Source organism: Epinephelus fuscoguttatus, linkage group LG21 (genome assembly GCF_011397635.1).
Source record: "Epinephelus fuscoguttatus linkage group LG21, E.fuscoguttatus.final_Chr_v1".
NCBI lineage: Eukaryota > Metazoa > Chordata > Actinopteri > Perciformes > Serranidae > Epinephelus > Epinephelus fuscoguttatus.
In genome coordinates this window covers 21,319,940-21,342,768 of record NC_064772.1, presented here as the reverse complement: position 1 = coordinate 21,342,768, position 22,829 = coordinate 21,319,940, and the positions used below count along the sequence as shown (strand labels likewise).

At 43.0% G+C, this 22,829-nt stretch overlaps 1 protein-coding gene across 3 annotated transcripts; it reads left to right on the top strand.

Annotated features, from left to right (window-relative positions):
- Nucleotides 1-508: 508 nt before the first annotated feature.
- On the top strand, nt 509-22,636 carry spata13 (spermatogenesis associated 13). 3 transcript variants are annotated; one of them, XM_049565861.1, is made up of 13 exons: nt 509-1,020; nt 8,433-9,974; nt 12,947-13,393; nt 15,300-15,444; nt 15,651-15,778; nt 16,064-16,243; nt 16,804-16,983; nt 17,223-17,402; nt 17,515-17,747; nt 18,468-18,597; nt 20,713-21,088; nt 21,245-21,319; nt 21,428-22,636. In XM_049565861.1, exons 1-13 carry the CDS (start codon nt 1,012-1,014, stop codon nt 21,607-21,609), a joined length of 3,807 nt encoding a protein of 1,268 aa, XP_049421818.1. In that variant the 5' UTR covers nt 509-1,011; the 3' UTR covers nt 21,610-22,636. The 3 variants fall into 3 exon arrangements, with proteins under 3 accessions (XP_049421818.1, XP_049421819.1, XP_049421820.1); XM_049565862.1 differs by lacking the exons at nt 509-1,020; nt 8,433-9,974 and adding an exon at nt 12,129-12,437 and having other exon boundaries at nt 21,428-22,633; XM_049565863.1 differs by lacking the exons at nt 509-1,020; nt 8,433-9,974; nt 12,947-13,393 and having other exon boundaries at nt 15,401-15,514; nt 21,428-22,633.
- Nucleotides 22,637-22,829: the final 193 nt, after the last annotated feature.

Sequence of the window (22,829 nt, the reverse complement as noted above, 5' to 3'; positions counted from 1 at the left end):
CTTGTACATCGTTGTATTGCTACTTTAAAAATAATCTGAAATTGTGTGCGCATCATGTGGTTCATCTTGGACATGTAATTCTGCTGAAAATGAGAGCCTGTTAATGAAAAACAAACATTAAACAGATGCCATAGAGGTGTGGTGTTGTTATTTGTCACATGTAAAAGTTACCTCAGGTATGTGGTTATCTCCTACCCTGGCCGCACAGAATCACGAAGTCATTGTTTCTATTGGGATGGGCACGCACAGCACATTAATTGTCTTGGCATGATACAATGACATGACACGAGCAAGACAACTGGATGGTTCAGTCTTATTCTGTCTTCAAAGAGCCGCAGGAAGTGAGGAGCAACATTCTCCTTCCTTCAATGAAAAACGCTCCTGTGTGGGCGTGGCTTCGCGGTCACGGAATCATCTACTTAATCACGATTGGCTGTCAGCCGACTGGTCACGCTGCGGTCAACCAGTAACCTCAATTGTAACCTCTCTAAGCCCCGCCCCTTGGAAACACTGCAACAAGTGCATTAATGATGCTCGCGAGCTCAATCCTCCAAGAAAGACCTCTTTGAACTGGAGTCATCAGCGAAATTATCAGCTTTTCTTCAGCCACTCCGGAGGATATCGCGTGACTCAGTGTTTACTTTGTGCACTCACCTGAGTAACATCAGGTTTTGCCGGTCGGAGAAAGCGAAATTTAAAAAACCGCAACGCTTGCGCAATTTAGAAGAAGTTTATGAGTGAGCTCGTGAGCTAGCTGAAGTTGCTAGCTAAGTGTGTTTGAGAAGTCAGCCAGCCATTTGTCTCAATATGTTGCGGGGTAACTAGTTAGCAGGGCCAGCGCACTTGTCGTGGTTGTTGTACCCGACATGTTTTTGGGAGAGGACGACGAGTGCGAGGCAGCAAGTCGTCGGAGCTCGGAGAAACCCGGGCGACTTCACTATGGATAAGAAACAAAAACAGCTGCTGTGTTGATGTGAGAGAAAGAAGGGCAGGCGGACAACATCAGCGACTATGAGCAGGGTGAGCAAAAGTTTTGGTTTATATTAACTGCGCAATTTAATCCAAAGCTAAAACAAGTGAAAGTATAATTCATTCAAATTACTTATTTGTGTGTAACTTTGCAGCTGCGGTGATTTCCCTCTTGTGCTCCTGTTTGAAATGGGACCAGAGGGGGTTATTGTGCATTATAGCCATGGTTGTTATAGTGATGTGGGAGATGCCAGGCTGTGCAGGGAGTTGGTGAAGGAGGGGCAGGGGGCCACCTACTACAAAGAGCTTTATGGCCAAAGAAAGTTAATTAATGCAGAAATAAATAAGCAGTTTGGCCCCGAGTTCTTTATGAGCTTAGAAAACTACTCAGTGTAATCCCTTTCCATAGCTCCTTGTTTTCAGTTTCTGCTTCTTTCTTAGCATGAAGCTACACTTCTTGTGAGTCCTCAGTTCACTCACAATTAATTATCTTGTTTTCATGGATCCACAGATGAAATTTCTATATTAGAGTTACACTCTGGTGCCTGCACAGGTCACAGTCCAGTGCTTTATAGAGGATATATAAAAACATTCACACATTTTTACAACACTGCTAAACAACTACAATATCATTTTACACCAGACTACTCTCTATTTTATACACAGTTGTAATTCTGCCTCATGGGGTACAAAAATAGAGCTTTGTGTCAATAATTTATGAACTCATTCTGCATTTGTTTTCTTCTTTTTGCACTTCAACAACAAAGCAACTTTGCCCAGCGCTCTGACTCAGTCCAAAAATGACGTTTGCGCCTGTAAAATACTGTGTAAACTATTTCCAAGCCCACAAAGTGGTGTTTAAGATGACCTCAGATCCTTGTTTAATATTAGTGGATTTATGCTCTATTAAAAAGCTCTTTGTTCTCATGGTTGTGAAATGTTGATGGAGCAGTCTTTTGATTATTGTTGCACCACTGTCAGGTTACACCGTTGACTGTTGACAACGAGGCTCAGTGGCGTTTTGTCCTCTGTAAGCCTTGTGCACTGTGTGGTGTTGGATTTCTGTGCGTCTGTCTCTATGACAGTCCACAGCAGATCAGGTGAGTAAGTGGCTGCCTCTGTGAGAGTGCTGACACTCCCTGGTTTGGCCTGTACCTGCACTTCCCACGCTTTATAGAAAGGGGCGTGGCTGTCTCCCAAGTTCCTTCTGTCCTCAAGATCAGAAAAATGAGGAACTAGGTCATGAACAAATATGAGACTGTAGCCAGGAAATAGAGTTGGTAGCACATGTACTCAACAGATCCAGGTGGGACATGCTGTCTGTTTCACAATGTAAGGTGACATATTTTCGTGGATACTGTCTGTGGAAGTTTAGCCTCTATCTCTTCATTTTCACCCTTGAAGAAACTGTGTAAGATTTAGATTTATTTAATGCATTAATTTAATTGCATCCAGTTGAAACTTCTTCCGCTTAGATTTCCTTCAGTGTTCATTGTTAAGGAGGTTTTAACCAAAAGCTGAATTATCCGCAGAGGTCTCTTCCTCTCCTAAACGGACAGACCAAGTACATTACACCAGTGAAAATGCTGAAAAAAAGCAGTTTCATAGTACAAATCAGTGTTTCTTTGACGCCGCTCGGCTCTTTGGAGAAGGGCTGCTAGCCCAGCATCTGCATGTGTTCATGTTTTTCTCTGATAACCTAAGATCCAGACATTCAGGAGCATTTTACAAGGAGCTGAATCATCGGCAGAGGTCTCTTCCTCTCCTAATCAAACAGACCTGGTGATTAAAACTGGTAAAAACCCTAAATAAATGCTTGCAGAGGGGCTGCTTACTATGATGGCCGACAGGAAAATGCAAATGGCCCTATCTAGACCCAGTGTTTAGTTTGTCTGTTCTGTGCTACTGTTGAGATTTTAGCAGACTCTGTGGATGAGGATCCGCTCCCTATTTTTAATTTTTAATTTCAGGTGATTTCACACTAAAGAAAATGTACTTATTTTATCTTATTATTCCATTTCTGCCAATATATCTGCCTAAATCCTACACACTGAACCTTAAAATGTAGGGGGCACACAGACCATGTCGCCCCCCGCAGTCAAGCCCTGGTGGGCTGTTTACAAGCTTTGGGTGTCACTCTCAGTCAGTGCTGAATAGCCTAGTTGTCGCCCTGATTAGGCCATCATGTGTAGATGAAACCAGTCCTGAACACAGACTGGTAAAGCTCCAATAATCAGATTATTACTAGGAGAGAAGAGGAATAGGCCATATACACACAAACATACACACTCCCACACACTGCTCCCTCACACAGTAGATTTTTCTTGCTGACGCTTTTAATCTTAGCTGGGAAACAGGCTATAAGGTCAGATACCAAGCATTAAGCCAAAAAGATTTTAATATGGATTCAGAGATTTAATACTGAACATTGTCAAGTGTTTCTTAATCTTGACAGACACTTGTACATTCACAAACTCATTCACATGAAGGACAAAATACAGTGAACTTTTTCTTAAGTACTGAACATATGTGCAGCTTAAGTTTCACAGAACCCAAGTTGCACACACTGATTTAGCTAATCAGCCAATCTGTTCTTTAAAACATTATGGCGTGCTGTTTGAAGACATCCTAGAGGTATGTCTTCCTCACAGCTCTCATTCCTCGAGACAAATAGACAGCCAGTAATGTGACAGCTTACGGAGGAATGGTGGTGTTGCTCCAGGGTGGTTGTGTCTGTCTCAGAGTTAAGCCAGAGAAGGGAAAATGACAGAAAGCTTACTTTCCCCTGATACTCTATGTCTGGTTGTTTTTCAATTTAATGCTCAGTTCATTTTGGCCTAATGATTTTTATCCTAGCTTCAGGCAGAGCATACCCCTGCAGAGGTGAACTATGGGTAGGAGGGATCTTACCACTATGCATTTATGACTCCTTGCATAACCGCCTGGGTTTTCTAGCCAAACAGGAAGGGAGTAAGTAATTTAAATACCTTCCTCCCTGCTCAGCTCTGTGCAGGCATGTGTGTGAATGCACATGCACATGGACATGGGTCGTGCACCATGAAAAAAGGATGCTCTAACTAATTGTGCATGTGTTTTTGGAGCACATGCTGTTAGCCCCTGTATACATGTTTGTGTATCTGGGTGAGTGTTCATCCTTGTCTCTGGGAGTCTAATCTGAGGCTGGCTCCAGCTGGCTGCCATGTGTGGGGGGGGGGACTCCTCCCTGAGCTCTTAATTAACTCTGGACCAGGGCCCCAGTGTGCCGCTCCCATCCACAGCCTAGCAGGAGGAAGCCGTGGAGCAGCAGTTATCCAGCTACACAGGCTGAGCAAGACGATATAGGAAAGTTCAACATAGTAAAAGTGACCTGCATTCACAGACAGTAAGGCGTGATATTCACACGTAAGTAATATTTGTCTGGATGTTGCAGGATGCATAGCTGTAGATATGGACATAGCAGATACTTTTTTCTATTTACATGCTTCATTTATACTTGTATTTTTGTCATTTTAGAAAATATGGAGGAAAGGGAAAGACACCAGTGCTTAGAATTGAAACCTTTGATCTTTTGACTTGTATTGACTTGACTATGTATTTTCATTAAGTGCATGATAGTATAAACATACCGTGCCTTGAGTTAAAGCAATACAGTTTACCATTTATATTTTATATCTCGGGGTAAAAATAGCTTTTATAATTAAGGAAACTGCTTTTGTCCGGGTTTCTTTGTTTGGTACGATTGGAGGGCTGCCAACAGACTTGCCACTTCAACATTGAAACAAGTTTGTCCACCGTGCACATCAAACATTGTAATTGAAGTTAATGCATTCTGTCTAGACACAATAAGGCTCATACAGCCATCGCCAGGTTTAAATGGCATAGTTAAAGTCACACAAACTAACATCCTGTAGAGTTGTTGCTATATAGAGCATATTGCAAATAAGCTGAAATCTGTGTTGTCTTTTTGTGAAAGTCACCACCTGCGTCAGCTTGGTTCTGACTAACAGCACTGCCAAGTATTAGTAGACGCCAACTGGCCTGTGACAGTTGGCGCCAAGTTCGGGGAGAAGGCAGAAAGGTGTTGAAGGATAGCACTGTCGGTAGAGTGGCTGATAGCACGGCGTGAGCATTCAAAACAAAAACAAGCTACTCGAGCTGCAGAGATTCCTTTCCTATCTCCTATCTTTCTGCTTGGAAAATAGATGGAATAATTGATCCGGTCTATTTTTCCAGTTGCTATCCAACGTGATTCTTCCAGAGGCAGAGGAGGAGAAAGTACAAGAAGACAATTCAGTGTAGCTTTGAAAGCAGCACATTGTTCACGAGGGGTGTTTACTGTCTGTCAGCAGCGGTGCTTGGCAGCGGTGGCTCTGTGTTTACATAAGAGTTCGGTGTGATGGAGCGAGCTGGTTGAAGTGACAGCAGATTCCACTGAGAGTTTGACTGAGAAAGCCCATCTGCTGCTGAACACGCATGAGGTCGGGAAGTATGGGAATGTTCCAGGATCCCTGCAACTCCCTGCATGTGTACACAGCAGACAGGAAGCAACACTGATGTCAAACCTTAAAAATGCCTTCAGTTTGTGTTAGGACTGAGTGATGCTGACAAAATCACATTTTTGTTGAATACCTAAATGATAATGACAATTTATTAGGGGTGATTATTTGTCTTGTTAGGAGACAGTTTTCCTGCAAGGAACATAAAACAATTAGTAGTAATGTGACTTAACTTTTAACGTTTATATGCAGTTTATAAACAATAAATTAGGAATTTTCAGCCAGAATCTGAGAAAATGTCTGATCTCTCACACCATGATATTAATAATCACATATCATCCAAATCTTTCTGATTGAGACAGAATATTCAGGTTGGATTCAGTGAACTATTCTGGGAAAAGCCTCTGAAAATATGTGAACATATATGGCATGATAATACCATTATTCAATTCTTGTAATTATAGCATCATATATTTAATTGTCGTAGATGCAAATTAGCTTAAAGGGATACTTGGATCATATCAATATGGTAATTTTTCCTCCATCTTACCAGCCCTTGGATCTCCCTGCTCATCTCTCAATACAAATCTGCTGGGTGACTCAAATTTGAGCTGGTGTTAGGGCTGTTGCTCGAACTATAGATTGTACCTTTGTGTTTTCATACATCTGTCACCACTGACAAAGAGTATAAAAACAGATCAAGAGAGAAAGCCGCCCCCTGTCTCTCTGTCTAAAACTCAGATCAAAAGGTAAAACTAGACAGTGGTGATCAAATATAAACCAAGGTTATGTCACTGTATTACCTACTTCACACCAAAAATTTCTTCAGAAACATATTTTAGTGCACTGTTTGGCTGTAAAAAGTGAATTTGTGAAAAGGAAGTGGGTGCCATACTGTTTCCTCTGTTGTAAGGTTGAAACAGTATGATATTTTCATGTTATGAAAGAAAATATTGCGGTTTCATGGTATCATGGTATTAAAGAATTTATTTTATTATCCGTCAGAATGACCCTTAAAGAAATGAAAACAGAAGGGTTATTGTTGATTCAACAAATATTTTATTTTTTTATTACTGCTAGTGAAACTTGAAACCATTTTGTTAATTCAGTTAATTGTGTTTTTATACTTTATGCTCATTATTTTGCCCTTTGTATTGTACAGTTTACTTAAAACACCTCCCTGTGTTTTTCTTTTTTATCAGTACATACTTACATATTGCTTCCTGTTTGCATCGTCCCTCTGCTGCTGTAATGTTGCAAATTTCCCCATTACGGGACAAGTAAAGGGTTATCCTATCCTATCTTAATAGAAGTATGTGTAAAAACTTCCCCTTAGAAAATAACTAAAATAAAAGGGAGATTCAACGTCCAGTTTCATTTTTTCCCCTATATCATAGATAAGCAAATGTACACGGTATGACAATCGGCAACGTATATATCACAATATACCTTGAAACTGGTATATCGCTGCAACCGTACTGTATTGTGAAAACGGAGGCTGAAAATTCTGAGGACAAACTAAGCTGTGTTGATCAAATGTGAACCAAGATTCTGTTACTGCATTTCTTATTGCTCGCCTCAAATATTGCGAAAACAGATTTTAGCTTTCTGTTTCACTGTAATTTGAGTTTGTTTGTTGCCAGCCGGCCGCCATAATGTTTCCTGTGTCAACACAGACACGCTCGCATTGCCAGCAGGTGTGTTTCTTGGTCCCTTAATTCAAGTTGTGAGCAAATGCCACAGCCCTTTTCCTCAGTTTTCTCTGGTCATGTAGCATCAGTTTCACAAGTATTTACATCTCTCTGCTGCATAGACAGCTCAGTTTTATGGAAAGACCATCTTTCTAGCAGTGAAATACTTTCTATGGCCATAATCTGGTACAGTGATTCAAAACCATTGAACTCAGTCATAAAGAGACTTTTTTAAGTAGAACAGAAAAGAAATAATAGGCCGTTAGACATTTTGACTTGTCACAGTAGGAAAAGCATGGTGTAAAGAATGAACAATGCCTGAATTCCATTAGCTGCTTCAGTTTTGGGGTCCTCATAATGTGCATGCTGACTCACTGTCGCACTGTCATGGCTTACTGGAACACTTGAATAGAACAGAGCTATTGTTAATGTTTTAGTAACACCTGCGCATTTCCTCCTGTAACAAACCACATACACCCTGTGAAAAGGCCTATTAGAAGAACACTGCAGGCTCTCTGTGTATTAGGATAAAGAGTTGAAATATGTTCTCTGATTTGAAGACCACACAGCCCCCCCTCAGTGTCACCTCATCACCTACGTAATCTGGAGAAAACTGGGCAATTTATTGCATTAATCACAATGGATTAGAAAGTTTCATTGCTTAGTCACGCTCACAAAGCCCCACTTCAAAGGCTCAGCTGCATTTACCACTGCCCTGAAACACACACACACACACACACACACACACACACACACACATATATAAAGCTGAACTTAGCACAACACCACCCCGACCTGGGCCTCAGCTCTCCTTGGACATTGAAATACAGCACCAAGGACAAATGCATGTAGTGTTCTCGGTGAAAGATGTTTTACTCCTCTGGATCCTGTGCACACTGAGGGATATTCTGTTGTCTGGTTATCTTTGCCTCCCTTTATTCTCTCTTTTGCTCCTCTCTCACATACAAACACAGCGGACACTGTACTGTAAATACACAGTAGTTAATTCTTGTCCGTCCATCCCTTTAAGCAAACAGTATGTCCTTTTCATCCAAATGTTTTTCTCAGCTTTCCCTGAAAAATACATGTAAAGATGTTTTTATTTTATTCATTTATTCATTTCATTCATTTTTTTAAATCAAGTACATATGTCTGATCTGCTTTTATCTGATCAGCAACATTCATTTCTCCATAGTAACCTTTGAATAGGACCATTAGTTCTTCTCTGAAGCAGCATGCAAAGTTTCCTAAACTGAATCTCTGTTTGGTTTTGCAGGCAGAACAGCACAACAGGGTCTTGTCCACAAGCCAAGACTCTCTCCCGTGCCTCCCCGACTCTAAAGCTGACCAGCTGATCCGAAGCCGACCCCTCAGTGATATATACCCATTCCACAGTCATACTGACAGAAGTACAGTCCCATGTCTGCTGTCTGGGTGTGGTGGCCAAGTAGGTCCTGATGAAAACAGATTGAATGGTATCAACTCCTCCGCCTGGTCCAACTCTGTTATAAGTCAACCTGAAGGAAAGCCTTACTCCTCAAGAATCATGAGGCTCTTTTCTAACTCGAGGAAGGGCCCTGTCCCTGCTCACACTCCAACCTCTGACGGTCCCAACTCAATCCCCAGCAATGACGGCAACACTGGCCCCCAGGCCTGGTCGGGACTTTCAGGACTGGGTGTTGTAGACTCCTTTAAAAAGCTCCGCTCCTCTGTGCTCCAGGGTATACAGAGTAGAGGGGCAGCCACCCACGATGGAGAACATGACCCATCAGATCAGGAAATGGCAAATGGCAACACTGGCCCTGGTTCAGATGATGCAGCAAATCATTTTAAGTTTTCAGAGGGATACAGTGTGTCTAATGGAAATATTACTGTCCAAAAGTTGGCTGCGATGAGCCAATGTGGATCAGATATTGAAGACTTTGATGATGAGGACACTGATGAAGGAGGTGGTCTCACACGCAACACACGATTGTCAAGGAGTATCAGGAGAGCGTACGGAGCAGGACGCATCTCATTACTTGACACAGGGAATAGAAAACTAGCAGGAAGTAGTACAAATGAAGCTACGGACAGTTGGAAACTAGATCAGACATCCAAGGTCGATGTCCAAACAAAGAACACGAGTGAGAATACAAATGTGAAGGTGCTGAGCCGACTGAGCAGAAGTGCAGAAAATCTTCATATATTTAAAGCACCCTTCAGACGCAAAGCTCCAAATCCAGGAACTCCTTCCCCTCAGGAGGACTCTCAGAGGACCAGCACGTCAAATGGGGCACCAAACATCCAGAGGACAGCCAGTGCCTCCTCAGTGGACCTACGGGGCCACGCAGGCGGCCGTAGGAAGAGCCCTGTGATGACCAAGGGACCAATGCTAAAGCTAGTAGGCAGCATGACTGACTTGACTGTCCGACGAAGGCGAAGTCCTTCCCCCAGCCCCACCTCTCAGTCTCCCTTGTCACCCCTGACCCGTCTTCATGACGACTACTCTCGCCGTGTGCCTTGCCTAACGACCACTGAGCGACAGCGCCGGCCTTCGCCCGTCAGAGCCAGGGTCATGTCGGTTGAGCGCACTCCTCTGGTTCATCTACAGCCTGATTACGATGTCAGCGCCCAGCAACACCAGGTTCTTATCAGCCAGGTTTCTGTGGAGCTTCCAGAGGGAACAGAACAGACTTCAACCGGTGTCTCTGCTCATGATGAATCACTGACTGTGGCCACAACAAGTGGTTATAAAGCAGAAAGTGATTCATCTCCACTCAGCCAGAAAGAGCAAGAACAACAAGACCAGACTGAAGGCAACCTGCTACCAAATGAGGTAAGGGAGTAACTTGAAAATCATGTGCCAAGGGTTAATGTTAATGATTATTTTTGCTTGCCTGGTTGGGCAAGTGGGTCAAAAATCTACTTGCCTAAATTAAATTTTTACAAGAATTGTTGTTTTTATGAGTTGTCAAATATCAACAAAGACTAAAGTTAATTGTCATGAATAATGGCCCCATTTTATTCGCCTGTCTCTTTAACTTTCGGCAAACTTGCACAATATATAGCTGGAGTTTTGCCCACATCCTCTAATGCTCTCACATCCTGAAATATTCACAGCCCAGTTCAGTCCAAAGATTCTTAACAAATTGAAATTGTTTTAGAAAATTGTAGAGAAAAGTTGCAGCAAAGTCTGCTGGCCAAGTTAGCTACACTGTCCGCAGACGGCATATTTACTTGCTGTAGCATTCTCTGACAACAGCCCAAGCAGGTCTTGTTGACATCCCCACTGCCATCAACAAACGTTGGTCTCCGTCCTCACGGTGTCGGACAGTTTGTCGCTGCTGCGGCTCACTGTATGTGCGCATGTCACAGCATACTCATTGACTAATTAATCAACGCTGGTCATTTAAATAGTTGTGGTGTATTTATTATGAATACAGCCCATCTAAAGCTTACGTTGTTTTGTTTGTTTTCACTTTTTCATCACTACTACAAATGCAACTGTAGCAAGTGTCTCACTATCACTATTATTCATATTCTAAGAAGCTACAAATTCAGCTACAAACTAAACCTGAAAAGCTGGAAAGTACAGAGAGTTGTTGCTTTGGGGATGATACACTGTCTCATCTCGTCTCGCCTCGTCTGGTTTCGTCTTGTCACATTGGTGTAAACTGCAGACTGACGCCTTGCAAGTAGTTTCAAGTTTCTACTCATTTTGTTGCCAACCTTTGGTCTGAACCAGGCTTTAAGCTTCAGCTCAAAAACTTGGTCTTTACCCACCACCATTTTCTCGGGAATGCCTGATCAGTGCTGCACATGTGCAACTCTCTAGAGAGATGAGAATGATGCAACTCACTTTGGCTCATATTTTATCTACTTCTATTATCAGCTCCGGGAAAAAATGATATGATTAATTCCTTTTCTAGCACTTGCCTGATGAGGCAAGTGAGTGGCTAGATTTACAAGCCTGACGTGGCATTTTACTTGCCCCAGGAAATCGGGCAATCCTTATTAATAAAACCCGTGAGCTCAAAGATGTCTGGAGTCTGATGTGATATGATTAAATTTTTCTTGGCACACACTGTAAAAAGTTGTTTCTGTTAGCAATCAGTATTGCTCCACCTCCCTGCTCATTAGCACAGGACATGCAGATATTCTGACACATTACAGGAAGTGTTTAAAACAGTTATAATGACATCAAGCTAGGGTGTTATCTTTATGCAGCTGGTCTCTTTGGCTACAAAGCTTTTTACTGCTTACAGATAGATAAAATGTGCTGCAGCTGAAAGGGAACAAAGCTACAAAATGTTTGACACTGTCACACATTAGCAGCACCTTTATCATTGACTTTGAAACATGGGGTTGGAAATCATTAGATTACAGGCTCTCTGTAAGGGTACAAAGAGGAAGGAAGGAAGTACTGGATGATTGTGGAAAGATTTAATGTCTTCCTCATCATCTAAAACAGCAGGATCATTAATGGATGCCAATCTTCCAGATGAATGGCATTGACCCTTGTCTTAGGAACTGAAGATCACACCTCAGAAGAGATTTTTATGAAGTGATCTTTGAGTCTGGCATGATTCTGACGAAGTGAGATAAGTTCTTGTGCCAAGGTGGTGCTTGTCAGTATTGTGCTTGTATGAAAAAAAAGAGCTCTGCGTGTGTCCTAAGTCCCCTTCGGTGTCAAATAAATAACAGCATAGGCATAAATCTTTCTTCACTGTCCTTTTTCCTGTCAGTCGTGTTTGATATACTGACTTCTGCTGCGGCAGGGTCACATGCTGAAGCCAGCTGTTCTGTGCTACCAGGCACTCTGAAGGAGCAGAGTTAATGATTAGGCTTTGTTTATGATTAGTGGCCCTTGCGCAAAGCCGCTCCATAGTCCTGTTGCTGTGGGAGGGTAGGCAGCTATGACTGAGTACGTCCCCCACCTCACGTCTCCCCGTTCCCTCTAGCTGAAGCCGATTGGATCAAAGTCCAGCACCATGGGCACTGGGCCTCGGACAGCTAGCACTAGCAGCACCACCCGGCAGACAGGACCATAAACACGGCGAGTGTAGTGAAATGTGTTTTTGTCTAAGAGGATTTTACCTTTGAAGATGAACCAGAAAAATCAGATTTGTTTACTTTAGAAATCAAGTGGCTTTTACCGGCCTAAAAAAAGAAATCAGGGACTTGGCCTTGGATACACAGGCCAGTCTGTGTTTGTGTTTGTTTCACAATGGTGCTAGTCCATTGCGTGCCTTTCCAGTGTATATGCCGGGGACCGGACCCAGATCGAGAAAACCAGGAGGTGAGGTTTGATATCGCTGGCTGACTAAGAGACTTAGAACAACAATTTCCAAATGAGTAACCATTAGCCAATATTTGACTGTTGAGTATACTGACATACATACAGAATGATAACATTTAATTGTGGAATATTTGTGGAATTTCTGTTGCAGTTCTGTTTGAAAATGATAAGCGTAGGGGTTTATTGAGTTCAATATATGGAGGCAATCACTGTGTGAACTTGAATGCTTTCACATGATAATAAAGTTTCTCACGAGAATCTTGATAAAGTTCATTGAAATAGTTTCATACTGATTCTTGTGGTTCTGCATTGAAATCCAAACAAGACAGTTGCTTCTATTTGCGACTTTTATGACTTGCAGTACGATTTTGCTCTGTTTCTGATTAACAGATGTTCTTGCCAGCAGATATTATGTTGTACATGTCTGTGCATGGCAGATAGTTGAGCGAGGGGAAAATCAATATCATTGTCCTCATTGAATTTTTAACTGTTTTTTTTTTTATTCCTAGGAGACGTCAAACCAACAAGGGTCAGAGGCACCTCTCCAAACAGAGGAGGTCTCTCCAACAGCCAGCAGCACTCCTCCCATCTCTCCAACATCTCTCTCGGAGTCACCTACATCACCCACCAATGCATCCCCGGAAACATCCTCCGTCAAGCCCAGGCGAAGGAATGGGCGCCCAAGACCTCGGCCCATCTCTGACTACGGGCAGCTCGTTTCCAGGAAGCACTCAATTCCCGAGGAAGTGGCAGAACTGCACGCTGAAGAACGGACAGCAAATACATCAGTGTATAAAGACAGCAGTGGTAATGACGCATGTGGGAATGGAGAGATCTCGGAGAACTGCAGCATGAACGGAGACGTTCAAGGCATGAGACAGCGTCCAATCTCAGTAATCGGGGTCGTGGATCTATTCTCTGCTGATGCTGAGGAGAAAGACGACTGCCTTCCTTCAGTAAGCCTTCACAGTTTCAGTTTAAAGGAGCTCTGTACGACATTTGGAGGATTAATATAGCGGCAAACAGCTATTTACTATGTAAAGATATTGTGGAGTAATGGTGTCCTGAGCAGAGAATGAAGCTACATTACCTCTTTGTGTGTTGTAATGTGAGCTTCTCTGTTTGTTGTCGTGGTAGGCAGTCTGGCGGTGTGTGCATGTTATGCCTCATATCTACTTACGTATGTGACTGGTGTCTGTAGATCCATAAATATACAGATGACGCCTCTAGTGTCCAACGCAAGGAAGTGCATTTCTTTACGGATGGATAGAAACCTGATTTAAAAACTACCTGTAGCCATGGTGGTGAGGCTAATTTTGTTGGGGTTTTTTTTGCCATCCAATAGCTTTGAATATGCTCTTAGAACATTACTGGGACAAAAACAGGACCTGCCAGGTATGTGGCATGAAATATTTAATTAAATGACGTGTGGCTGAACGAGTCATAACGACAATCTGACTGTACATAATATATAACCATATTTTAGCAGAATACCATTATTGATGTTCACAATGTGTTCAAACTAGATAAATATGTTATTTTTAATTATACAAACTCACTTGATGATCAACAGGCAATTGAATTGAAGAAAATAGCCTGTTAGCTAGTTAGCAGCCTGTTAGCTAAGCTAGCACGCTGTCATGTGGTCTCCGAAATCCACAGCAAAATTAATTTTTTAACATAGTCGAGGCAAATTCACATCGGAATGAATGGACTTCCAGTTGCCCCTTCTCCATATACATATCACGTGGAAACAAGGCGTTAGTGCATTTGTGTCCCTGAGTGTGTGTTTGTCCCACTGGCTAGCTAAAAGCCTCGGCTCTTCACTTCGCTCTAACTGTAGTTATGGATGATAGCGCTGTCCCGAACCATGGCGTCATTGCAGAAACGTAGTGCCTACCCTCCGGTCCTTCCCCAGGTTAACACTGTAAGCTCTGTCAGCACTGGTGCTGTTGGTTGCACTGTTCGTGCTGTTAGCGTCTAGCTGGCGGCTCAGCCACCTCCATGTTGAGAACTGTGTGCAGACAACCTGAAGCAGACCCTGAATTATAGATATGCTCTGAATGTTGTATATGACTCCTTTAAATTCACTAGAAGCATATAGGTTTTGAAAAAAGTGAAAAGGCTTAGATGAAATCCCAGCTGCTGTTTATCAACTGGAAATGTAGTTGTATTTGTTCATTTCAATAAGTCGTGAGGAATCTAGGTTGACATCAGGCTGATGTAGTTGCCAATGAAGGAATCCAAATAATTAAATCTGTGGTTATAAGTATGTTTGAACTAAAAAATACTGTGTATCCTCTACATTCTTAGGTAAGAAAGCAATATTTTTCCTACCAGTGATAGTCATGTGAATGGTGGTTTATACACAAGGCTCACTGTTTTCTGTTTTATAGAATTACCCTGAAGAATACCTAAATATTTTCAAGGGAGCAAATCAGTTCAAAGTCATTTTCACTGGGCTCAACTGGATTTGTTTCCTGCTGCTGTTGCAAAAACAAAACATGTTGATCAATTATCATTATAGAAAGTAAGGGAAAGTTACTTTGATTAGTAAGAGTCTCTCTAAGTGAGTAAAACACAAAATATTTTCCCACTTTTTGATGTTTGAACTAAATACGGAGGAAGCCGGGGCGTCCCCTGAGCTCAGGAGTTGAACCTTGAACACTTTTTCTTTTGTTCTCTATCTCTATTGTCTGCTGGGGTCCAAAACAAATGATCATGCCTTGGTTATGAATGCTACCTGTCAAGAAGTCGCAGGCTTTATTTCTGCGTAGCACAGAGTCAGCAGGTAGGTGATGAAAGCCTGAGAAAGCGAGCTCTTCCTAACTCCCAGGATGTTTCTCCTTGTCCTCTCTGCAGCCCCTGTCGCGGCCACCCATCCCCTCCCACCAGGTGCCCCCCTACAGAGCAGTGTCTGCCAGGTTTCGTCCCTCCGCCCTCTCGCAGAGCACCCCCATCGGACTGGACCGTGTTGGACGGCGTAAGCTCCACAGAGTGCTCAGCGGTGAGAACTGGAATTGTTGTTGATCACAATTTTTAATCTGTGGGAAAGCTGAGTCTGGGAATGTCAACAAGTAAGTTGGAGGAGAATGTTGCGTGGAGCCAGATGTGGATGTACCTGCATCTGTGGCTTGTTTTCTGGATTATTTACATCTTGTCAGAAAGCTTTCAGCTCTGCACAGTTTTTTAATCTCTGTATATGTGTTGCAGATGGTGTGTCTGAGTGCTCAGCAACGCTTGATGACAGCGTGAGTGAGGAGGAGGAGGGCAGCTTTGATGAGCTCACTGATGTCACGCCATACCTCCAGTCAGGGGTGGAGCTCTCTGTGCTCAACGAGGTAAGGCTGAGGAGCTTGTCATGTTGCACCACTCGCAAACATCTTCTCCAAAAATGTGTATTGAATTTATGATGCAACATGTATCTTGTATGCCTGCCTTGTGAACAGCCATGTGAAAATATTTTTGTGTGTGTGTGTGTGTGTGTTTTCAAGATGTTTGGCTGCAGTTCAGCACAACAGACAATCATTATGGTGTCCACAAGTCTAGACATAATCTTACATGTTAGGACACGGGCTTAGCCTGCATGTAATTGTATCTTTATCTTATCTGTATGTGCTACTCAGTGGATAAGCTCTGGCCACACGGTGTATGCTGAGGCTCTCTGGGATCATGTGACCATGGAGGAGCAGGAGCTGGCCTTCAAGGCTGGAGATGTTATCCGTGTCTTGGATGGCTCGCACAAGGACTGGTGGTGGGGCAGGGGGGCTGACAAGGAGGCCTGGTTCCCCTCCAGTTTTGTGAGGGTAAGTGGACTTCCTGACCTGTGTCTCTAACGCATGTTTGCTCTCTAGCAGCACAGAAAAGACTCGCAAACTGGCTTAGCTCCAAACAAACCCCACCGGCCCTCTTAACAGTGTGTGTGGAAGGGTTCAAACCTCAGAGGTTCAGCTGGTTTCTGTGGTGACCGCAGCTGATTGACAGTTAAGTCTTAATTAGGCAGGCTGTGGTAACCATGGTGAGGTTATTTGATTGGCAGATGGCCGTCTGCTGTGTAATTGCTTGTAGCTGAATCAATGTTGCCAAACAAGAGCTGGTTAAACTTGCACATGTTGTTTCCATAGTGATGTGGAGTTTTTTTGTAGTTTTAAGTAGCTGTTGTTCTCCCTTTTGTAATCGTATTTATTTCACTTACGAGCTGGAAATTTAATTTAATTTCAAGCGCCATGTCTGTTTGATTGCGTGGAGACTAAATAAATGTGTTTTGGAAATGTAATCTAGACTTTAAGTTAGCTTTAAGGAAATGCTGATGTATGATTTAAATGGTGCTTAGCAGGTCCCATTCAGTGTGGTGGATGTGTTTCAGGTACGAGTGAACCAGGAGGACTCGAGTGCAGAAAGTGTGGAGAGTGTAGCTGACCAGGAGGATCCACCCCCCAGGGACACACACAGTACTCAGCACAAGGAGCAGATGAGAACCAATGTTGTTCAGGAAATCATAAACACTGAACGCATCTACATCAAGCACTTAAAAGACATCTGTGAGGTACTTGTCTGGCTGCTGCTTCTCTTACATTCTTAATTTAATCTAGACATGATTCACATCTCCTAAGCAGTCCTACATCATATTGAATGTCAGCATTTTGTAGTGAAATATTGAGAGTAAGCTATGTTTGTATTTCAAAGAGGGACTTAACTGTGTAGCACCTCCTGTTGGTCAGTGTGTGAACTGTTTCCATACCCTCTGTCAGTGTAGTCAGCATACTGGTGGTGTTTCCCTTTCAGGGTTACATCCGTCAGTGCCGTAAGCACCCGGACATGTTCACTGAGCTGCAGCTGAAGACCATCTTCAGCAACATCGAGGACATCTACAAGTTTCAGAGGCAGTTTCTCAGAGACCTGGAGAAGAAGTACAACAAAGACCAACCACATCTCAGTGAAATAGGCTCTTGTTTTCTCTTGCAGGTAGCAGCCACACACAGTAAAAACCTTCCTTGATTCACTTAATCATTCAAACATTTATTAAACTGATTCAGTAGCTCTAAATATTCATTAAAGCACTTTTCTTTTCCCAAAGGGAGAAGGCTTCTCTATCTACTCAGACTACTGTAACACTCATCCAGCAGCCTGTGCTGAGCTGCAGCGCCTCATGAAGTCGGGCAAATATAAACATTTCTTTGAGGCCTGCCGGCTCCTCCAGCAGATGATCGACATTTCAATTGCGGGTTTCTTGCTTACGCCCGTACAGAAGATCTGTAAATACCCCCTGCAGCTAGGGGAACTGCTCAAGTACACCCCCAAAGACCACAGGTACTCCTCAGACTACTCTTTCATTTCTTATTGTACACATTAGGTCATAAGTCATCTACATCTACTTTGTCACTTCAGGACCTGGTGATGCTTGTTGCTATGGATGCATTCAAATCTATAACAACCACATCTTATGCCAGTTAATCACATAATGGATAATCAATGCTCCTCACTGTGTGTTATGCACATCTCTCCCACTGATAGGGAGGAAGAAGCAAACACTGCCAACCACATTGCCTTGCAGCCCTTTTCTCTGTCTTTGCCCATCCCTTTTTGTGCATGCTCTTTTCCCCATTTCCCACTGTATTGCACTGTTTTTCTGTCACTCTTCCAATCTCTTTAGTGCAGCCCCCCTGCCTGCTTCCTCTATTTCCTTCTTGATTCAGTCCAATGCAACTCCTGCCATTTAGCCAGTTTCATCAGAAAAAAAGACAGATAAATTGGCAAGAACCTGACCTGATTTAAGCCTGGTGGAATACTAAGATATAACAACTCGGCCCCGCCTTAACCCATCGGGTAGGGTTGGTCCGAATCAAAGCTGTACTACACAATATTTTGATGAATTGCACTTTAAATAAAGAACACACTCAGTGGTTTAATTACTTACTTTCCCATGACTAAGATTAAAGCAGTGTGCAACTCTAAATAAAAATGTCTTGTCTGTCAGTTTTTGTGTAAGGTTGACCCTCTGCTCATTGTTCCTTTGCTGATTCATTGCAGTGACTACAGCGGAGTGAGCAAAGCGTATGAGGCTATGAAGAACGTGGCCAGTCTGATAAATGAGAGGAAGAGACGGCTGGAGAGTCTCGACACCATCGCTCACTGGCAGGTGGCCATTCTACACTGGGAGGTGATGATGACAATTCAATATTGTTTCTCTTTTTACTCTGGTTATTAAAGGGATAGTGCACCCAAAAATGAAAATTCAGCCATTATCTACTCACCCATAGGCAGACGGAGGCCCTGGTGAAGTTTTTATAGTCCTCACATCCCTTGCGGAGATCGGTGGGTAGAGCGGCTAGCATACCTAATGGTAGACGGCTCCCCAGACTAATGTCCAAGAACACAAAATTGAATCTACAAAATATCTTCATACTGCTCATCCGTAGTGATCCAAGTGTACTGCAGCTGCGACATAAGAAGTTGTTTCGAAAAACGTCATATGAACTCTGTTTTTAGCCTCACTGTAGCCTGTAGCTCTGACTGCTTCTCTGTGCTCCACGCTCACGTGTGCGCGCTCAGGGTGATAGGTGATCTCTGAAGAGCAGCAGTCTTGTCAGTACTGATGTCCAGATTCTCAAGTGCAGGCATCGCCAATTCCCAGTCTGAGCAGCAAAGACTTTCCTCATCTGTTGGCATTGCTTTGCATTTGAAACAACTACACCACCAGGTTTCCAGTGCTCGACTCCGGTATTCTGCGGCTGGCTGAGGGTTAGGCTCATGAGCTGCGGCGGCTGCTTCGTCCAGTAGCCTGAGTTCCACTTCTGTATACTTGGGCTCAAACAAATAGGGCTCAACAAAGAAATGCTGTTCCTCCTCAATTTCAAAGTCTTCAGACATGTTGGGCTGTACCAAATTATCTTGGTCTACGTTGTCTCTCCCTGCGGTGCACGTGTCGCGTGATGTAAACACGGGTGGGCAAAGCTCATGCTTTCGCTGGTCTCGCGCAGGCACACACACGTGAGCACGGAGCACAGAGAAGCAGACAGAGCTACACAGTACAGGCTACAGTGTGGCTAAAAACAGAGTTCATATGACGTTTTTCGAAACAACTTTTTATGTCGCGGCTGCAGCACACTTGGATCACTACGGATGAGCAGTATGAAGATACTTTGTGGATTTAATTTTGTGTTTCTGGACATTAGTCTGGGGCGCCGTCTATCATTAAGTGTGCTAGCCACTCCACCCGCCGATCTCCGCAAGGGATGTGAGGACTCTAAAACTTCACCAGGGCCTCCGTCGGCATATGGGTAAGTAGGTAATGGCTGAATTTTCATTTTTGGGTGCACTATCCCTTTAATTAAAAGTGGCCTGTTTTCCAGCCCAGTGTGTATAAAAAATACTAAAGCAATAATTTGGATTTTTTGAAGCAGGGTTGTATGAGGTATTTATCCATAGTAAGTGTTTAGCCCATAGTGCATGGCAAACAGTGCACCCCCAGTTTGTAGAGGCAAGCAGGAATGCCGATATAGAAGCTAAGTGATCTACTGCTGTGGATAGGGGCAGCAGATAAACTTGCTTTAGCCAACTAAAAGAAAAGGCTCACCTTAAACAATATCATTTAAAGTATAGACTATATTGAGAATATTTTAACCACTTCACCTTGTTGTCAGACAGCCCTTCATTTGACACTACATTTTCTCATCGATATAACTTATGTATTCCTATGCAAAAGCGCCCAACTGTGCTGTGCACTGTATTACGCCACAGATCAGCTGTGCGCATCAGACTTTTAGAGTGTGTGAAGAAGACAACAACTTTAAAAAAAAAAAAGTGATTGACAGTGACAATAAAATGTCGTTCACTGTGGAGACAAGACCATACCTCTATGAACCAGAATATGTAATAGAACTTTTCCAGAGGGAGACCTAATCGGGCCAAAAGAGAGAAATGCATACGAATACGGAAGTTCTACAGTTCAAAAAAGGTTGTGCCGTAGGAAAGGGCTGTCAGACGGCAAGATAGAGTGGTGAAAATATTTTTAATATAGGGTCTACTTAATAATAGTGATATTCATATTTTGGGGTTGGCAGCTAAGATATATTATGCTGCTAAACCGTTGACAGCACTACATTGCTTGGCTCCCATAGCGGTACTCCTGTCTGCTTCTCCAAACTGGGAGCATGCCAACTGACATCTACTGTGGTGGATGAGTACCTCATACAACCCAGCTTTAAAAAATGCAAACCATCCTTTTAAATGTTTTTTATAAATCTGTCGACTCAATGTAAATGTGTTTGTGCAGGGACCTGATGTACTGGAACGCAGCTCAGAGCTGATCCACTCTGGTGAGCTGACTCGGGTCATCCGACAAGGCAAAATGCAACAGCGCAGCTTCTTCCTGTTTGACCACCAGCTGGTCTTCTGTAAAAAAGACGTCCTGCGCAGAGACCTGCTCCACTACCGGGGACGGCTGGATATGGACCAGACCGAAGTGGTGGACGTGCCTGACGGGCGGGACCCAGACCTGGGCCTGACCCTGAGGAATGCTCTGCGCCTGCGCCACGCCTCCACCCTAGAGTTTGTGTGTGTGCTGTGCTGCAGGAAGGCCCAGGACAAGCAGAGGTGGTTAGAGGCGTTTGCCAAGGAGAGATACAGAGTCAAGGAAGATCAAGAGATGGGTGAGTCCTGCTGAATTCCTTTCATTCATGACGCAAGACAGCTACTGTGGGTAGAGATTAAAAAAAAAAGGTGAACAGGGTGAAATGATTGTTGGAAAAAGGGGGTGGTCTGAAATATTTTGACCTGAAGGTGTATTTGTGTGTGTTTCCTGGCAGGGATGGAGATCAGTGAAGAGCAAAGAAAACAGGCTATTGTTAATGCCAGAAGAGCCAAACAGAAGAAGAGCAAAAGTAAGAAAACATTTTTATTTAGTTTATCTACTCTTTGTTTGTTTTATCTTAACGTTGATTTTTATTTGTAATTTTGTTTTTTTTTTGTTCTGCCTGTTCACCATTCAGACATTGGTTACTCTGGCTCTGGCCCACCACACCACCAAAACCTTCACCCACTTCACCAGCGTCACATCACCATTCCAACCAGCGTGCCTCAGCAGCAGGTCTTTTCACTGGCTGAGCCCCCAAAACGAAAGCCTTATCACCTGTTGTACAGCATCACCCGCAACGCCTTTTTCAGGAAATGAGGCTTTGCACCCTCATGTTTTCTTCCTCCCTGTGCCCGTTCAGAGCACACAACCGTCCTGAAGACTCAAAGAACACTTTATTTTTCCTGTATTTTTTTTTTTTTTTGCCTGTGAATGTACCATCAAGTCCTGTTTTTGTGCCTCGTGTCTTTTTGTGTGTCTGTGTTTGTTTCATGATGATGTTCAGTGCCTACAGTTTGATGCAGGCATGACAAAAGTGTTAAAATACTGACTGTTCGGTTTGTTGTTAAAGATGCTGCTCACTCAAGAGACTCCCACCCGTTTGTCTTATTAATTCCAACTGAAAGATTTTTTTTTTAATGTTAATTATGACAACAATATATATTCTCCATATTAAGTGGACAAACATGGTTTTAGTTTATGTCACTGAAGCTGGACCCTTTTTTTTTTTTTTTTTTTTTTTTTTTTTTGCTTCGAGTCTGTCAACTCTGAGCATCAAACAGCCAGAGGATAAATTAACTGACACCTACCTTGTTAACATTGTAAATAAAACTCTTGTACAAACATACCAAACAAGAATGTTGTTGCTTTAAGATAATTCTGTTTACTCATCGGGTTGTTTACTTTTTCATCCAGAGCAAGCACAGCAGACTGTTTGTGGGTGTTGAATATTAGTTCATGTGAATTTGATAGAAGGCAGCGATAGAAGTTAATGAATGAAACATTAGCCATAGGACTGGAGGAGGTACGTTGCCATCAGCGAGCTCCTTGTTTCTCCATCACCAGGATCTGGTTTCACACACCTGTTGACTGTGCATCCAAACAGTGTGCTTGCCGTGTGGCTCCACACAGTTTGTGGCTGCATTTATGAGGCACTTTTTGTTCTGAAGGAAGAGAGAATGGATCTTAAAAACCGGAAACCAGGAATTAGATGATAGAGGCTTGAAGGGATGCCTGTGACATGGGCACAGAGCGTGAGGCGAACGAGAAGACAAGCGGAGATGATGATGCATCTCAACCGGACGCTGCCAGTGTAAGTAAGATGTATCTTTATTTTTCTGGAAGCACCCTGACTCAAAGCACAACATTTCAAATCCTTTTTTCACATTGTAATGGAAATATTTGTCACCATTTCTCCAGATTAAACCCTGGAGATTTGAGAGCACGTAACATAAAAAAAACCTTTAACTTAGATCTGTTGTCATGTTGCTTGATTAAATATGTGTGAAAAAAAATTTCTTTTTTTCCCGTGGGAATCT

Coding starts and splice junctions, on each gene's coding strand:
- spata13 (XM_049565861.1), top strand. Junction 15,445..15,650: donor GCTCCACAGAGTGCTCAGCG/GTGAGAACTGGA, acceptor TATGTGTTGCAG/ATGGTGTGTCTGAGTGCTCA. Junction 21,089..21,244: donor CAAGGAAGATCAAGAGATGG/GTGAGTCCTGCT, acceptor GTTTCCTGGCAG/GGATGGAGATCAGTGAAGAG.